Consider the following 17,345-nt stretch of genomic DNA (forward strand, 5'->3'; position numbering starts at 1 on the left):
TTTAGCACACACAAAGAAAAAAGAAAAAAATTAATAATCTTCTATAAGAGAAGTTCTTTTCAGACAAATGGGAAAGCATTCAATGCTGATATATATTTTTCTCCACATTTAAATGGTATCTATTTAAATGCAGATTTTCTGGTTTCATATGTGGAGCTCAGAAGAAACGCCTTTCAATTTAAATGTTAATAGAAGAGTAAACTTCAAAATCAAAATTTCTCCATAAGGGACAGTGTTTTTTCAGAGCTCTGTCTTTCTCTACTTCTTCCCTCTTTCTCTTCTATCCTCCTTCCTTTCTTCCCACACCTCAGCCCAGCTTCACTTGCATTAAATAGTCTTTTTGAAAACAAGAATACATCTTTCAGAGCTCCTGAATGAAAATGTTTAATGCTGGGATCTGGGATCTGTGGAATGAGTGGGTTTGAGCAGAGGGCTGGGGCACTGATAAAGCAGAGATGCCATCCCTCTACCTCCAGCCTTGTTCATGCTGGCCATTTATTAAGCGTGCTGCTCTGAATGCTTTGTGCTGGGATTATGCTCAGGCTTGTGCAGTGGTTGGGGCAGGGGATGAAAAGAAAGAAAAACCTTTTAGCATAATGTTTTAGTTGCTCCTGATTGTCAGCAAAGCTTTGGTGCTGGGACAGGCAGCAGAGAAGGGAAGTCAAAGAGAGGGAAATAAATAAAACAGAGGTGCTGTTACCAAATCTCTCTCTTTCTGTATAACCCCCTCCTGCTCCTCCTCTGCTCCATTGCTGCACATCTCCAACTTCATCTGTCTTTGGGAGAAGCTTAGGGTAAATCTGCTTTTTACAAAAAGCACTTAACACTGTCTGATACTGGAGTTCTACATACAACTATGGTTTTTGCTTCTTGTCATACTCCATTTCTCATTTTTAAGGTTTTCTTTAATTTTTCTTATCACTCTTCAATTATCCATCTCTTTTTGTCAACTCTTCTTTCCTCACTGAAAGAAAAGAAGTTGTTCTGGTTTTTCTTTTGCTTCTTTCTGGTCCTGATGAACCTTACCCACCTTTGCAAGAGGTGGTTCATGAGATAATACCTGAAGATTAAATCTTAATAAAATTCCATGTGATTAGTGTATATGTTGTTACTGTGATGGTGACCAGCATATAGAAAGCAGACTGTAACACAGCAGAGTCTGCTCACAGCAGAAGGGCAATTCTGTAAACTAAATAAAGTAACTAATATATAGAATAGGGCTTTCTTTATCCAGATTATTTTCATACTAATGTTACTGTATGTCATTATTATCTGAATACTTATGAAGAAAAAGTGGTAAACTGGCTTCCATGGCTCCCCTGGGAGGCAGGAGAAAGTCTAATTTTCAGAGGAAAGCTTTGGAGGGCCCAACCCTCCCACTGATTTCAGGGAAAGCAGAGTTCACAGGTCTCTTCACTGATGCTCAGTTCCTTGCCCCCAAGGCATCTCTAGGTGCCTGTGACAGCCTGGCAGCAGGGCTGTGGGGTGAAGCTGGCCCTGGTGCCCTGCTCTGCATTGCCTCCTGTGCACTGTACGTTGTGAAAGCACACATGGAGTATTCAGTCCTAGTGGTGTCAGAGCAGCACTTCTCACCAGCACTGAGAGCACTTTACAGTGAACCCAGAGCCCATCACAGATTTCTTCCAGACCTTTGGAGAATGCAAGGAAACCTTGATTTAGAAATGGGGCCTCTCCCACCATCCTCAGGGGTGGAGGTGCTGGGAGCAGGGAGACAGCACCTCACATTCTCCAGGAAGGATCCCTCTGGTCAGGCTAATGGGGTGCTGAGGGACTGTGCTGTCCTTCCTCCCCATCAAGATCATATTGTGCTATGGTGGCTCCAGGTAGAAGTCACTTCCAATAAGAGATGACCAGCATAAATAAGTGTGTATTACCTGAATTTTTCAAAAGTACTGGATGGAAGAAAAATGAAAAAGGCACAGCTTGGATGTCACAAAGTTCCAAAGTCCTCACTGAAATTGAGCAGAAGCCTACTTCAAATGCCTCAGATTTTTCAACACCTGCATAATCCATGGAAGCTGTGTAATGAAAAGCCTCTTAGCTTGATCACAACTGAGAAATGCTTGCTTTGTGTGGCCTCACCTAGCAGGAGCAGGAAGGATTAAAGTTATGAATATGAAGAAGAGTGGCCAAAATTGCAGGTGGATGCCTCGGACTTCCCTTTTTCTGTGGAGAGAGGGAAAAGTGGGATGAAAGGGTTGACTGGGCAAATTGCAAGCGTACTCTGCTGGGACCAAAGCTTGGAAATATTCCTAGATGATCATATATTGCAGAGCTGAAATCAAGGATAGTAAATCTGGAGAGAGAAAGACTCTAAGACATGCTCTTGAACATCACTGAAGAAATGTAAATGATCAGCTTCAGGTACTTTCTGAGTATAAAATCTCATCAAAACCAGGGAAGGAGAGGGAATGGTGTGGAGTAGGTGAGGTAGAATGGGGCATGACAGAGTAAAGTTGAGTTGAACAATGCTTTGGCATAGGCTCAGCTACTCTGGCCCACTAGAACAGGAGTTGTAAGGACAAAGTTTTTCTTCCTACCCTGCTGTCACTCAGAGCTGAGTAGCAACAAAACAGGCACCAAAAATACCCTTTTTCTTCTCTGGCCAAAGTTTCTTTTTGAGGCCAAGGGAAAGTAGGCTTGGAGCAAAAGGCTGAACCATTCTATGGGATGGTATTCACAGCTATCCTTCTCCCAGAACACGCCTTGCACCTTCTACAGTGGAACTGCTTCAGATGTGGTAAATTCCTGCTGTACAAATGTCCCCTTTATGCATTGAACTCTCTGATATACAAATCATAAAGTCTCTTGAAGACAAATCGATCTTTTCACCCTCATGAGACACTTCCTCCCACCCTTTTCTGCGCTGTACTTAAACAATCCTTCCTTCCTTCCTTCCTTCCTTCCTTCCTTCCTTCCTTCCTTCCTTCCTTCCTTCCTTCCTTCCTTCCTTCCTTCCTTCCTTCCTTCCTTCCTTCCTTCCTTCCTTCCTTCCTTCCTTCCTTCCTTCCTTCCTCTTCCTCCTTCCTTCCTTCCTTCTTCCTTCCTTCCTTCCTTCCTTCCTTCCTTCCTCCCTTCCTCCCTTCCTCCCTTCCTCCCTCCCCTCCCTCCCTCCCCTCCCCTCCCCTCCCCTCCCCTCCCCTCCCCTCCCCTCCCCTCCCAGTTTCCTTTTGCCTCTTCTCTGCTCCACATGAGAAAAAGGCAAGAATAAAATCAGAACTTGCTATTTGAGCTCCAAAAGTGCCCTAGGCCACTGTAGAATTTCTTAGCTTCCTGTATTTTTCCCTAAATAGTGGAGGAATTGCTTCCAGGCATAACACCAGTATGTGACCTGGTCTGGGAGTTCCCATTTCCTCCGGTGTTTTATGACAGTTCACCAGAGATAAGAAATTGCAGTGTCATGTGGGGTTTGCTATTTGCCAGCATAAACCTCTTAAGGTGTCAGCCTTTATAGAAAACATGACTTCATTCCTCTCTTGATGAACTATTCACCTGACTCTGAAATTGTGGGATTTCTGATGAAGGAAGGCAGACTGAAGTGCCAGCAGTGCATAGCTGGCACCTTCCTTTTGTGATTGTTTCTGTTTTAAATAACTGTAAGAACACTTAAGAACTCTGATGGAGGAAATCCATATAGATGGCCTGTTCTGACAAGAATAAATCAATCTCATCAAAATGATGTCCACTCTCCGTACACCTCATCCTCAGGGACATGTTAACTAGCAGAGACCACAGCCAGCTTGCAAAGCTTCCTATCAGCTTTTCCATGTAGGTGGGTCCAGACATTGCTGGCAATCAAACAACTTACCACACAAATAACAATCTCTAGTCAACAGAAGGTGATGGGATTTCGTTGTTTAGGAGAATTTATATATGTGTGTTATAAAGGCCATTTATAACCTCTTGAGATATGAAGGCTCACTTTATCCTTGACAGAGCTGCTTTCCCTTTTTGTGAGGGTCTTCTGCTGTTCTTTCTCTCAGCTTTGAGAGGGTTGTGTTTTAGTGTATGTTTGTGATGTGTGTGTTTCTGAGCCTCTCTGGTGCAGATACTTACATGTAAATGTAATCTACTGTTACTTTGGTTGAAGTGGGTTGTACTCATTGAGATTGCATTAGAGTAATCTTTAAACTGAGGACTGGGTTACCACATGATTCAGTAAAAGGCACTCAGAGATTTTAACAGTCTCAGGTAGACTAATACATATTTCTTTTCTTATCTCTTCATACCTGAAGTGCAAAGAAAAGATTAAAACCCTCACCCTCTATTTGCCAACCTCATCCAAAGCTTTTTTAAGCTCTGCAGAGAGACTAGTGAGAGCCAGAAAATGCCACTCAAAATCACCTGCATTAACGCTCCCTTGTTCACTGTGCCTGGGAGCTGCTGGGCTGGCATTCAATAAAAGATATGTCTGTCCAATTCTATCTTGCCCCTGCTGAAGTTTCAGGGTGAGATAAGAGAAGGGATTATGTTGGAGAAAGATACCTCTGTGCTGCTGATTCTTTTTAAGAGAAGTAATTTAAACAAAGCTCAGTGAAATCTGGTAAATTGTGCTCTAGGGCTGTGTGCAGTTCTTGAACTATTTCCAATACATATGTTTGGAAAAGGAAGAAAAAGGAGTGATTTTGGCTGTTTTCAAATGTTCTCTATCCCTGGTAAAGACAAATCAGAGGGAATTTAGTACGGGAGGGTATAGATCACAGTGACCTGCAATGAAGGATTATGCTGAAGAATTACACCATCCCAGCCTATTTCTACTTGTGATGTTACTATATCCTGACATCTGTTCCTAGATGGGCACAGAAATGCATTTGTGATTTCAATTTTCCCATTTGTTGGGACACCTCAGGAAAGATTTGTGATATACCCAGAATGTCTTCTAAGCTGTTCTAGATATTCTTGATATAGACTTCAGGGTGCTTAGTCCCTGCAGACCTTTCTCTATTGGTAGAAGGAAGGAGAACATGTAGGATGGACTGTCTGAAATACTATTTGCAGCAATATTACAGTTTCTGAGAGTCTGATAACAAACACTGTATTTTGATTTTCTAACAAACACTTGAGAACAAGCAGTGCTGAAAGCAAAAGCTGTGCTGCGTGGTTCAAGGGCTATCCAGAAATCCTGCTAATACAGATTTAATTATACACCCTCCACAAACTTTTCATGTAGCTGGGGGCCTGTTGAGTGTTCTTGACTTGGTTTCCTCATCTTTCAGAAGAGTCTCATACAGTCTTTCCTGTATGTGTTGTGAGGAAAGCAGTCTCTAGTTTTTAGGCGATATTATTAAATTCTGTGGAAAGGAAGATAGATATCAACAAGAAGACTGAGCCCTTGCTTTAGAAAGATGACTTGCAATTTCAAGGAAGAGAATGGAACCTCTCTTCAAAGGCATATTGAAATTTTTAAAAAGCAAAGCTGAATCAGAACATGATATGTTTGCAGCTGCTGAGGTGTGAAACTTCTTCCATGATGTGATAACCAGCATGAATTACCTTATTGCTCATAATAAATACAGATGGACAGATATCAGGGTGAAAGGAAGGGCAGGGGCATTTGCAAGCTGACATGTGACTTCCATCACATGTTGCTTCCATCACATGTGACTTCCATCACATGTTGCTTGGAAATAAATGGCTCTTAATCTGCCTTTCTTTATCTTCAGGAAACCTGTAGGGTTTATATTCCCAGCAGAAAACAAAAATGCTTTAAAGAAATGCATGTTGGTTTATGATAATCTGTCTATATTTTAAGGATGTTGTCTAAAATGGTAATGTCTCTTTTCATCATGATTCACAAAGCTTGTAGCATTCAAATTTATCATTTCATCTTCCATCATGGGACTCCATTCTTTGTCCCTTCTCCAATGTTATCAACCAAGAAGTTTGTTGTTCCCAACCTACATGAAAATGATACCTGTATTCCTTGCTTGATAATCCAAGTTGCTTTTGAGTCAGGATTGAGTTCCCTGCCTTTTACATGCAGCAGCACCTGTAGCAGTGCTAGATATGAAAAGTCTCCCAAAGAGAAGATAATTCTTTCATAGCTCCTAGTCAACATTAAAAAGAAAAAGGGATGAAGAAGGTGTTTCTAAAAAATGTGTGGAAAGATAATATTGTGTTTTCACCCCCAAGTGATGTTGGTATCTATGTCCACATGGTAAATCATTGAAACTAGCAGTCATTTAGGCCAAGCATTCTGTATTTTAGCTTATGGAATAAGCAATGCAATTCATTCCTTACTTTCACCTTGTAGCTACATTTCTAAAGGTTTGGTTTGCTAGATGGTGAAGGGGAATTCAGTGTCCCTGCAATCTGTGCACTTTGCTACAGTGTGAGAACTTGGGATGGGTACCCAGGAGAGGATCAGCTGCAGGACCAGCTAAGCAGTGCTCCTGAATGCACTGAGATAAGTTTGTTTGCCTTTGCAGCTCCCATTTGGCTGTATAAGATTCAACAATGCATTTTGCTGGCATAGTCACTCCTTCAGTTGATTGGTGCAGTCAAGGCATGACCCTGAGACCCTATTACTGAGAGAGGTTTCAAAAAGAGAAAGAATGTAGAAAACTATTAATTTCATGGTCTAAAAATAAATAAAAGCAATTTCAGAAAAATAAACCAAACGCAGAATGTGCTCAAATGTCATAAAATGGTGTTACATGACAGCATGACCCTTTTTACCTTCGCAGGATGCATTCAGGAAGGGTCTTATCAGTGCCAATCAAAATCAGACAAAACCCCATCAATTTGTACTGATGAGCTTTTGTTTATTTATATGTCATCCCTCCATCCTAAATTAGCAGAACAAATTTAGATATTACCTCGAGTACACAATGCAAATCTTTGCTTTTCTTCTGTCCTTTCCATGTCAAGCACCACACCAACAAAGAGTAATCATATGTTGCTTTGTTCACAGGGGTCCCAGGATGAGGGAAGAGACGAGAAAGTTGACTCCATGTATCAGAAGGCTTGATTTATTATTATATGATAGATAATATATTAAAACTATACTAAAAGAATAGAGGAAAGGATTTCACTACAAGGCTAAGCTAAGAATAGAAAAAGGAATTGAAAACAAAGGTCTTCTCCCAGACCGAGACCAGCCGGACAGGTGAACTGTGATTGGCTCTTAATTGGAAACAGCCTGAGGAGGCCAATCACAGATTCCCCGTTGCATTCCACAGCAGCAGATAAGAATTGTTTACAGTTTGTTCCTGAAGCCTCTCAGTTTCTCAGGAGGGGAAAAATCCTAAGGAAAGGATTTTTCATAAAACATGTCAGCGACATCTCACCCTTTTTATTTTAAATAAATTAAAAAGAAAAATGTTTGCAATTTCATCTGCTGGACCAAGCAGAGGAAAGAACAAGCACCTGAGAGGCTATGTGTTGCCAATCAAAATATCAATCAAATGCTGGTGTGGAACCATCAGGGAAATTCTTCACCTGCAAAACACCAAATTCCCATCACATCACCAAAACAATCTTAAGATAGAAGAAAATGCAAAAACAGTACAAGGGAAGTTCATTGCTTCAAGTCCAAACAGCTGAGTTTCAGGAAGAAGTCCAAACTGAAGATGTTCCTCTTTGACATTGCTGAAAGTCCCTTTTTGTCCTGAAACAGGCTTGCAAAAAATTTTTGAGCTGGTAGCTCTTTCAACCCTTTTTATTTAATTTTTTTTTTTTTTTGAAAGAGCAGTAGCAGAGAGTGGCCACTGAGACCCCAAACAGGCTGGTCCACCAGCCACTGTTTGCAGGGGCTCTGGCCCCCGTGGAAGGAACAGGGACCCCAGACCTGGCTCACAGAACGGTGGTCCAGGTCCTGATGGGGGAAACAAAGCCCCCAAACCCAACAGGCGCCGGCCAGGCGGAGGCCGTGGCCCAGGGAACCGAGCCAAACGGCCCAGACCCAGCCCGCGGAGCGGGCTCTGTGTTCTCTCAACCCGGCACACAGCTGCCGATACCAGGGCAGCACAAGTGACCGAGACCGGCCGGCCAGGTGAACTGTGATTGGCTCTTAATTGGAAACATCCTGAGGAGGCCAATCACAGATTCCCCGTTGCATTCCACAGCAGCAGATAAGAATTGTTTACAGTTTGTTCCTGAGGCCTCTCAGTTTCTCAGGAGGGGAAAAATCCTAAGGAAAGGATTTTTCATAAAACATGTCAGTGACAATCATAAACAATCCCATTAATAGGGATTGAGTCTGGGGAATATAGGCTCCTATTCCTCTAAATAGCCTGAGGGTGATGATTCATTTACATCCATTAGGTACTTTTCCACAAAAGAATCACTTTGAGTAGGCTTGATCCCAGCACTGACCTCAGCTTCATGTGGGCACTGACAGGTGAGGAGTGCTAGGTGGATGCTGTTGGACAAGTACAGGCTGTTAGAAAAACCAACTTTACAACCCCCTTTCCCAGCACTGCTCTTTCCAAGGGCTCCCCTCAAGAGACGTTATGGCAGGACAAAAGCCAATTAGTTTTAAATAGAAAAGAAAGTTTATATTTTATTTGTTTCAGATAATCCCTAGTGGATAGACTTGTGAGGAGCAGATTTGCAACTGGCCTAAGCAGTATCAATCTCAAATTAAGCTCACTGAACTTGTGAGAACTAAGAGTTCACAAAGAAGTTCTGTTTGGATTTTGCTGAGTTAGAAAGGGAATTTCAGGCTCGATCAGCAAAAGAGGTTGAGGGAAATAAATGTCAAAATTTGGCTAGAAATCTTGGTCCTACTCCTTTAAGTCTTTTATTTAAAGGCAAAATTCATAGAGATTTTAGCAGGATAAACACCATTCCTGAGTCTGGCATACATGTAGGGATGCTTGTGATCCACTCTGGGGCCTATGAAAACTGGGTCTATCAGCCAGTTTTATCCATTGGGGTAGATCTGAGGGGTTCTGGACATCCTGCAGCTGAATAAAGCTATTTAAGCTCATTAGAGGCAGGTTGTTTCTGTTTGGACAGACAAATGGTGTTACTTGGAGTCAGCACTCACAAGTTAAATTGCAAGGAGTTTGTAGGGCTGACACAAAGAGCTGTGCAGCACCTTGGAGAGATGTGCTGTGCTGTTATGGAAGATGATACAGGAAACAGTAAAGATTTGATATTTTCATTTTCAAATTGAGCCCAGGACCTCATGGACTGAAAAAGTAGGAAGACGCTTGGCCATCAAAAATGCTTACTAACAATTTCTGCTTGTTTTAGAAAGCACTCTAAGAAATTCCCAAGGAACAGAGACACTGCCTGGGGGAAATACAAGTTTCTGCAGGAAATGCCTTTTTTTTTTCTTGTACTAGAGCTCCTTGAACATACTCAGGTGTGGTGGGACAGTCACAAAACCTAAGACAATAGTACTTATAAGATGTGTATCTTGTTAAAAGAGCCTGGTTACTGGTGAGCTAAAGACCTGGTTATCTTTATGTTGTCAGAGAGACTCCTTGGAAAATCAGTGGTAATCTACAGGAAGGAGTTACATCTTCAAGGGAGAGGTTGTGTTCTGCAACTTGATCTTGCATACAAAGTGCTATAATGAATGTGGACCTGACTAAACTGACTTCAAGTCCTTCTGTGCTAGCCTATTGATAGACTTTGTGGACACTTAGCATTCTGGATATGAAGTTTTATGATGATGGTAATTTATCTCTTCACAGAATTCATTAAATCTGTGTTGTGGGTATTGTTGGTCTTTTTATCTACTGTGGGAAAAGCATAAAAAATAACAGAAACTGAGACGTAATCAAAGGCCAGCCAAGGAGAAAAGCTGCCATAGAGACTGGTGGATGATTCACAGTTTTCAAATCTTCCTTCTCTGTCATAAGCATTTTGTTTCTTGAGGGGAAAAAAAAAAGTAAAATCATTGCTGTGCATCATTGCTGTGCAAAAAAAAAAAAAGTTTCAAGAAGGAAACAAATGTTTAGAAATGTTTAGAGAGTTGACTTGGCTGGAATTTTCTGTGCTCATATACTCTTGATATATCAGTGCTTAAACTTTTCATGTGTGCATGAAGGGGGGACAGGGAATAATCAAATGTTAGTGAAGATGCCCCCATCTGTTTCATTATCTGAGGGTGTGAAGATGTTCTTTAGCTCACATAGTCCTTGCTCTTTCAGTTGCCACGTGGTCTCACTGCCCAGATTTTACATCCAAACCAACTATGAGAATTTTTTTCCCCAGAACATGCAGGAAGAGGGTTCCCAGCAGTTCCATAGTCCCATCCTTTTTGCAGAAGGCAAATATGCAACATAGCCAGGTGTTATTTAAGTATTCCTTTCATTAAGACTTAAGGGCTCTTTTCCTTTATTTATGAAATAAATGCAGGTCATCCCCTGTCACCCACATCAGATGTACTCAGTCCCCACTTGAAGAGCAAAAATGTTTTTCTCCAGTGCCTTGCCCTCCTCCTACTCTTAGTGCTCCCTGGAGCAGTCAGAAACATCCTCACCAAAAATCATCTGGCAAGGTCACCATCTGGGTACAGGAGAGGACAATGATATGTCCTCTGTCCCAGCTGTGTATCTGGAGTGCATTTAATGATGTCTGACACCAGAGTACCTGTGTGCCTTGCTGTTCTGGAGGAACCACATTTCACCCCTGGATGCCATGGCCCGATTTAGACGTGGGAAGCTGTGACCCAGAGGGACTAAGTGACACCCGGGGTGACAGTTGAGGTGCATACTCTGTCATGTGTGTGCTGGCACAAAGCATAGAAACTGCTTTGCTGATCAGTTGAAGCAGGGACATCCTTTGGATGCTGGGGAGTAATGGACAGAGATGAGAAAGCAAGATGTAAACAGATGTTGTGCTAGTGCCCAGAGACTGGAGTTATTAGGCACTGCATTGCACTGAGGCCATTTTACAACTTCTAGCTCCTGAGCAAGCTGTCACAAGTCACTTGAGTGCATCTGCACTGAGCTTCATTGTGTGGTAAAACAGTCAGCTGCTCTCTTTCTCTCTCTCCAGCCCAAGCTAGTGGCTTAATTTATGGTTTGTCCTTGCTCTGAATCACCCTTACTTAAATCATCCCATACCAACACACACTGAAGTCCTTGCAGGTCGGTAGCATTTTGGATTAAGACTGTTATGACCCCCTGATGATGCTGATTTATCACTGCTCCCACTCATGTTGTTTTTCTGTCTTCCCCACTGCAGATCTGCGCAGGATGACCGCTGGCTTCATGGGCATGGCCGTGGCCATCATCCTCTTTGGGTGGATTATCGGCGTCCTGGGGTGCTGCTGGGACCGAGGCCTTATGCAGTATGTGGCAGGGCTTCTCTTCCTCATGGGAGGTAAGGATGGTGGTGTGTGAAGAAATGCATTTTTCTTGTTGTTTTCGTGTTGCCTCTTTCCACATGCCTTTCCTTTTCTAAGTCACTGAAAATACGTTTTCAGAGTTGTTTTGCCTGATCTGGACTTGGTTTCATTCCAAGATCCTTCTGGTGTGTATCAAGGATCACACATTCATAGTTACATTTAACTTCCATCACAAAACTTGTCTGGAGTGTCTGTAACTCACGGTAGTAGAAAGGGTAATCTGAGTTTTTTAGTACAGTACTCCCCTGTTGGATGTAACACTGTCACTTAGTAAGCTCAGTAATAAAAATCCAAGGATTATGCAGATGTTTTTCCAACCACTATCCAATTCCACAGTGGGACACTTTGATACCTAGAAACTGTGCTGAGAGTTATAATCTATATTTATTTCTCATCAGTTGTTCTTGAGTCAAATGTAACCTTTAGTTTATATCTCTCTTTGCTGTACCTACGAAGAGCATTCTCTATTTCCCTTTTCCCACTCTACATACACTTTTTTATAGACTTCTCTCTGTAAGAACAATTATCAGTCTAGCAGCCTTTTTTCCCACCTTTTCCTGTTTGTGCTTGCCTTTCTCAAATATGGATGAGAAGGACCATTCCCTAACAAGGTCTAATCAATGCCTTGTATAAGTGGTGTGATGGTTTCCTTCCCCTGCTGATGATTCCTTGCCTGAAGTATTTTGTGGTTGTATTTGCTTTTCTCATGCTGCATCACATTGGAGACCCACAGTCATCCTGAAGTTGGGTGAGACATGCAGACCTTTCTCCACCTTTGTACTTTCCTACCGATGCTCTCCCAATTTACAGCAGAGGTTTGGTTTATTAATCCCCAGGTACATGCCCTGACACTCTGTGCTGTTCAACTTCTTCCCATTCCTACTATACCAGCCCTCAAGGTCATCCAAAATTTCTCATGTAATGTACCAGCCTTCCTTATTACAGATCCAAATTTCTGTTGGCAGCAAATTTCAAGGGACAGTTACTTGAAATGAAGGGTGTGAAAGTCAAGTCCCAGACACATCTCTGGGTGAATGTCTCAAAGTGAACACCACAACTTCTGTTCTCTCTTCTTTACTCTGCTGCTGATTTTTGTTTAGCTGGGTTTTTGCCCTCCGGGCAGATCATCACTTCAGTGCATTTTATCATCTGTTTATCTGTACTATGGTGTGACATAGATCAGTGTGTGACATACAGAAAAGATTCTGTAGTCCCAGAAGAGGAGTTAAGTGCTGGAGTAACAAGTATTTATGTTCTAGTGATGTTGTGCTGGTGACATTAGACATCAGTTCTCTCTGTGCCCACAAACACATTTGAAATCTGCTAGAAGCTTGTGCAAGCACACACTGGTCTTCATGGGGATGTCTGTAAATGGTTTGTTGTGGGTGTCAAAACATTATAGGCCATGGCTTGCCAGATGACCTTGGTGTTTCTTATTTACTTAAAAGCCTAGTTTGCACAGGGGCCACCTTGCTCTAATCTCCTCAGATATTTGCATGCTATTTAACTTACTACAGCCCAACATTCAGATTAAAACATTAAGAGTATACTAAATAAGTACAGAAATCTTACATTTATTAGAAACTATGTTTCTATTTGTATCATTTTATATGGATTCGTTTCCAGTGCAGCTGCAGAGATTACCTTTTAGCTCAAGGTTATTTGTAAGTGATTTAAAAGATGGCTGATAAAGTTTCCAGGTGAAAAGAGATTCAGTTTTAACCATGTGTAGTGGAATGGGTCACTCACAGCTTACAAAGCCATCTTTTGGGGTGCTCAAACAAAACACATTCCAGTGGAGACGGAGCCAAGGTCACACAACTGGGAGCAGCCTCAGTCATCCCCATGGAAAAAGCAGCTCCTTCTCAGAGAGCAGTGGCTCTGCAAAGCTCTCTGGAATCATGGGTGCTGGGATCATCGAGCTGCACAGGAGCTATCAGTGCAATTCAGCTGCTAAATGTGTTATTTTTTACGGAATATGCAACGTGACTATGAGGTGGGGTTATCTCTGGGCTAAGCAAAACTACTTCTGGACATCCTAATCAGGTGTCAATGCTAAAGGAGTATGTGGAAAGAATGGGAGAGGCTTGCAGAAGAGCTACAAAAATGTGGTTTGAAAAACAAGAAAAAGACAGCATGCTACAAAAAGCCAATTGCTTGAAAATGTTTACCAGAAGGTTTATAATTGACTTGAACACAGGGTGGAAGTACCTATGCAGTAGGAAACCATCTGATAGTAGCGTGCTCTTTGCATAGACAAAATAATAACCAGATCCAGCAGTTGGAACATAAAACTAATTTAAATGAGAGGCACCAGGTTATTTTATCTGCCAAATTCATTCAAGATATGTAATATTATAAATAAAAATGTGCTGGGAGGAGATCAAACTTATTTTCTGCTTCAATGCAGACATGTGGATCAGTATTACCCAAAGGTTACTCTCTTGCTTGTTTTGCACAAGTCAATAGCAACTGCTAAACTGATTTCTTTTAACAGCAAGGGGGCATAAAGTAACATCTACAAACTGAAGCAGTCAGTTAATAAAATACACAACTAGAGCCATCTAATCTAAAAGTCAGTAGCTATCAATGTTTTCAGACTGTCATGTGTTACACAGTCATTCCTTTTACAGACAATGAGTCTCTTAAATTAAACTTTTTTATTGCTGGACAGTGTTTGAATACAAAACTGTTGCTTCTGTCATGCCAAAAGTGCTGTCAACATATTACTGTGCTGTTTCTTAAAATGCATGGAGACAGAGTGCCTCTTAGTTTTGCCTTTTTCTCAGGTTCAAAAATGAGAAAACTGCTTTGGAAGGTTTCTGCCATCTGACCTCATTGCAGCTGAGAGGAGACTGTGTTCAACTGGTAGCCATAGAATCAGACTGAAATCTAACCTTCCCTTCCATTTTCAACACCACTTGTCTTGGCTACACTTGTAGCATTTGTTCTGTTTTTATTTCTAGGCAAATAGCTCTTTTTCAGTGCTTAAACATTGCCAGCTTAACATATCTATGTGGTTTGTCCCTTATTGCCCATAACTCTTTGAACAGGAAATCTCAACAGAGCACTGAGAAGCATGCTATAATAATCTAATAAGACCAGACATGCTTTGCTTGGACCTCTGGTTCTTTATTATATTTACCAAACAGTCCTCTTGCTAACCCATGTGGCAGTGCCTCATAAGGGCTTTGCTTGATCTAATTTCTCAAGCAAATTGCTGAAACAAGTCATTTATGAAATGCAGGCCATTATTTGGTTTTTAGCTCATCCGGAATCCAGGACAAGTAAACTATGATTTAGAGTCTGTTTTACACAGCTATTCTGCATGTTTTATAACAAGCTAAAAATTATTAATAATTCATCTTTTCTGTTTAGTCCAAATGTATCAACAGCAATCACAGATCCCTTATGGCTTCCACAGTTCTTTTCCATAATTTTTGGTGTTTATTGTACAATTTATACTTGGATTTCTTCTCTTGAACAACAGTCTTTGCCTGACCACAGTAGGATTTTTTTTCAGTCCCTCATCTTCTACAGAACCAGATGGATACTGTAAATTATGTTTAGCACTTTTTATCTCACTTTGCATGATGGTACTGTTGCACAGCGTCCTATTTCACTACTGCTACATTCCAGTATTGTCAGTATCATTTTACTCTGCAAGGTGGGAGAGTTGCCCTTTTTGATAGTTTCTTCATATGGAATTGTGCTCTTAATTTTCACTGTGATTAGTTTATTTTATTCATCTTACTTGAGACTGTTTAATTCTATTACAGAAGTGGGTCGCACTCAAATTATACATGACTCCAAGCACATCCTCTTGCAGGTTCTTGTGTTTTCTCTTCATGCAAATTACTGAAAATCTGTGCACCAGTAAAAGCTATAACCAGTAATTTTGTAATTTTGTAATAATTTCTGGACCTTTAGTAGCATCTGTAACACTACTTCCAAATGTCAGAGTCCTGTGCCAAACGTGATGCTTTCATGCTCATAAGTACCTAGTCTAACAGGGAATCAGTTAAACATGTACCTGAGGAAATGCATGTGTGTTTTGACCAAAGCAAATTTATTTGCACCAACACTATGCCTTTGCATTTTCAAGTCTAGATGTGGCCACCTCATCAGTTCCCAGGAAGTGGTGATCACATTTTCTTTCTTTGAGCCGTGTTTTTGTAAGTATTCAAATCCTTGACTAGTTTGGGTTTATTATCAAGGCAAACCTGCCAGTTCTTTTGGTTGGTGTCTTCACCCCCTCGACATCTAATTTAGCCAATATTGTCAAGGTCAAATGTTAGCTTTAGTTCCAGCTCCAAAGAGCTGAGATGCTATGAACTGGCACACTGGTAACTCTACCAAGACAAATTCCACGGTCTCCAGGAATCCCTTCTTTCAGCTCTCCATCAAGTTGTTTGTGAAAATTTCCTGTATCACGACCAGCCAGCAAGCTGATCCATCTAACCCTCCGTTTTTCTACCTGCTCTCCAGCACATTCATGCACAGGATTTTTTGTTTCAGCATCTCAGGTATGTAGTCTTGCAAACCCAACCTCACCACATCTTCTGTTACTGTACTTGATTTATAAAATCATCTTTTAAAGGCAATCTCTGATATCCCAGGTCAACTGATTTCAGTCAGCTGTTTTGAAATATTATATGGCTTGCATTACTTCTAATTTGAGGGCAGGGCTAACTTCTTCCCTAAATACTTCAAAGCCCTTTTCCTCCTCATCAGTGCCTGCTGTGGGGAAAGTGGGGTGGCTGCCTCCTGGTGGCATGATCCAGTGTTTTGGCAGTAATTTCATCCTCCCCCTCTCTAGCTTGTGCACCTCCCTGCTGAACTGCTGTCTGTTGTCCCAGATGGAAATACAAAATGGAACTTCCAATATCATGTTCTGGTACTTGCCTCAGTACACAGTTATCCCTGGCCAAAGCTACCTCACTTGCCTTTGTAAATGTATTAAAAGCCTGACAAAGAATGACATTTTATCATCCTTGTCAGAGCTCTGCCCATGGGCTGCACATCCATGTATTTTCCTTTTCTAAGTCTGTAATTTGTACTGAGAACACATTTCAGTGAAATAGTTAGGGGTTTTACTGCATGCCTAACAAGGCAGCCCTTCAGGGAGAGACTTCTGTGTTGTCTTATTTTGTTCCAAATTTACTGCAAATGAATGTAATAAATCATCTCTGCACTTGTTTACTCTTTTACCTGTTCTCTTCACTCTTACCAGGTCTCTGCCAGTTTTGTCTTGTGACATACACTTTAGGATGACTTTATGGTTTTTTCCCCATTTGCTAACAATTTCCTTAGAGAAGCATGTAATTTTACTAGCCTTGCAAATATTCATTATTCTTTGCAAAGTCAAGTGAGTTTCTTGCTGTAACCTTGCTTTGAGCCAGTTAGAGATTTTACCATTAATAATTCAGTCTCTAATTAGTCTATTTGGAAATTATTCCAGCTGTTAAATGCCCTCATATGTGATTTGGCTCCATCATGCAGATCTGTAATAAAATGATCTGGAGTCTCATATAAGAGCTCATTTCTTGTCTTTGCCTAGTGACATTTTTGCCTGAGGTACTGGGCTTGGAGCTTTGCTTGGGAGTCTGAAACTTCCTTTTCTACTTGCACTGAAACGCCTGGAAGTCATGTTGTACACATATAGTAGTACTATGGAGTTATTCTGGCCTGATTTTTTGTTCTAGCATTTGCTTTCAAAAAATCAGGAGTTTTTTTCATCCTCTCTTCCCTTGTCATCAGTGGTTGTCTGCCAGTCTGAGGGTTTCAAGTGCCATTTGCCAGTTCTACTTTTGCCACTGATTTGGGCTTCTTCTGACCCCCTCTAAGAGTCCTGCAGAGACATTTCTCTCTGTAGCCTGTCCATACTCAGAGGACCTAGGTCTGAGTTAGAAAAGCTTCAAATCTTTCCCACAGCAGAGGTGATCACCTATTCATTCCAATGCTGGCTGCTGCAGTAAAGATAAGCAGGCAGGAAAGATGTGTGAGAGGGAATAAA

The 17,345-nt window shown here is 41.4% G+C and overlaps 1 protein-coding gene across 1 annotated transcript in view; it reads left to right on the forward strand.

Annotated features, from left to right (window-relative positions):
* The window catches only part of TMEM178B (transmembrane protein 178B), a 211,472-nt gene that overhangs the window by 181,714 nt on the left and 12,413 nt on the right, over positions 1-17,345 (forward strand). Inside the window, exon 3 of the mRNA XM_009094146.4 lies at positions 11,167-11,304. Coding sequence (XP_009092394.2) covers positions 11,167-11,304 — 138 coding nt within the window. The remainder of the gene's footprint in view (positions 1-11,166; positions 11,305-17,345) is intronic.

The sequence above is a fragment of the Serinus canaria genome, chromosome 1A (assembly GCF_022539315.1).
Source record: "Serinus canaria isolate serCan28SL12 chromosome 1A, serCan2020, whole genome shotgun sequence".
Lineage (NCBI taxonomy): Eukaryota > Metazoa > Chordata > Aves > Passeriformes > Fringillidae > Serinus > Serinus canaria.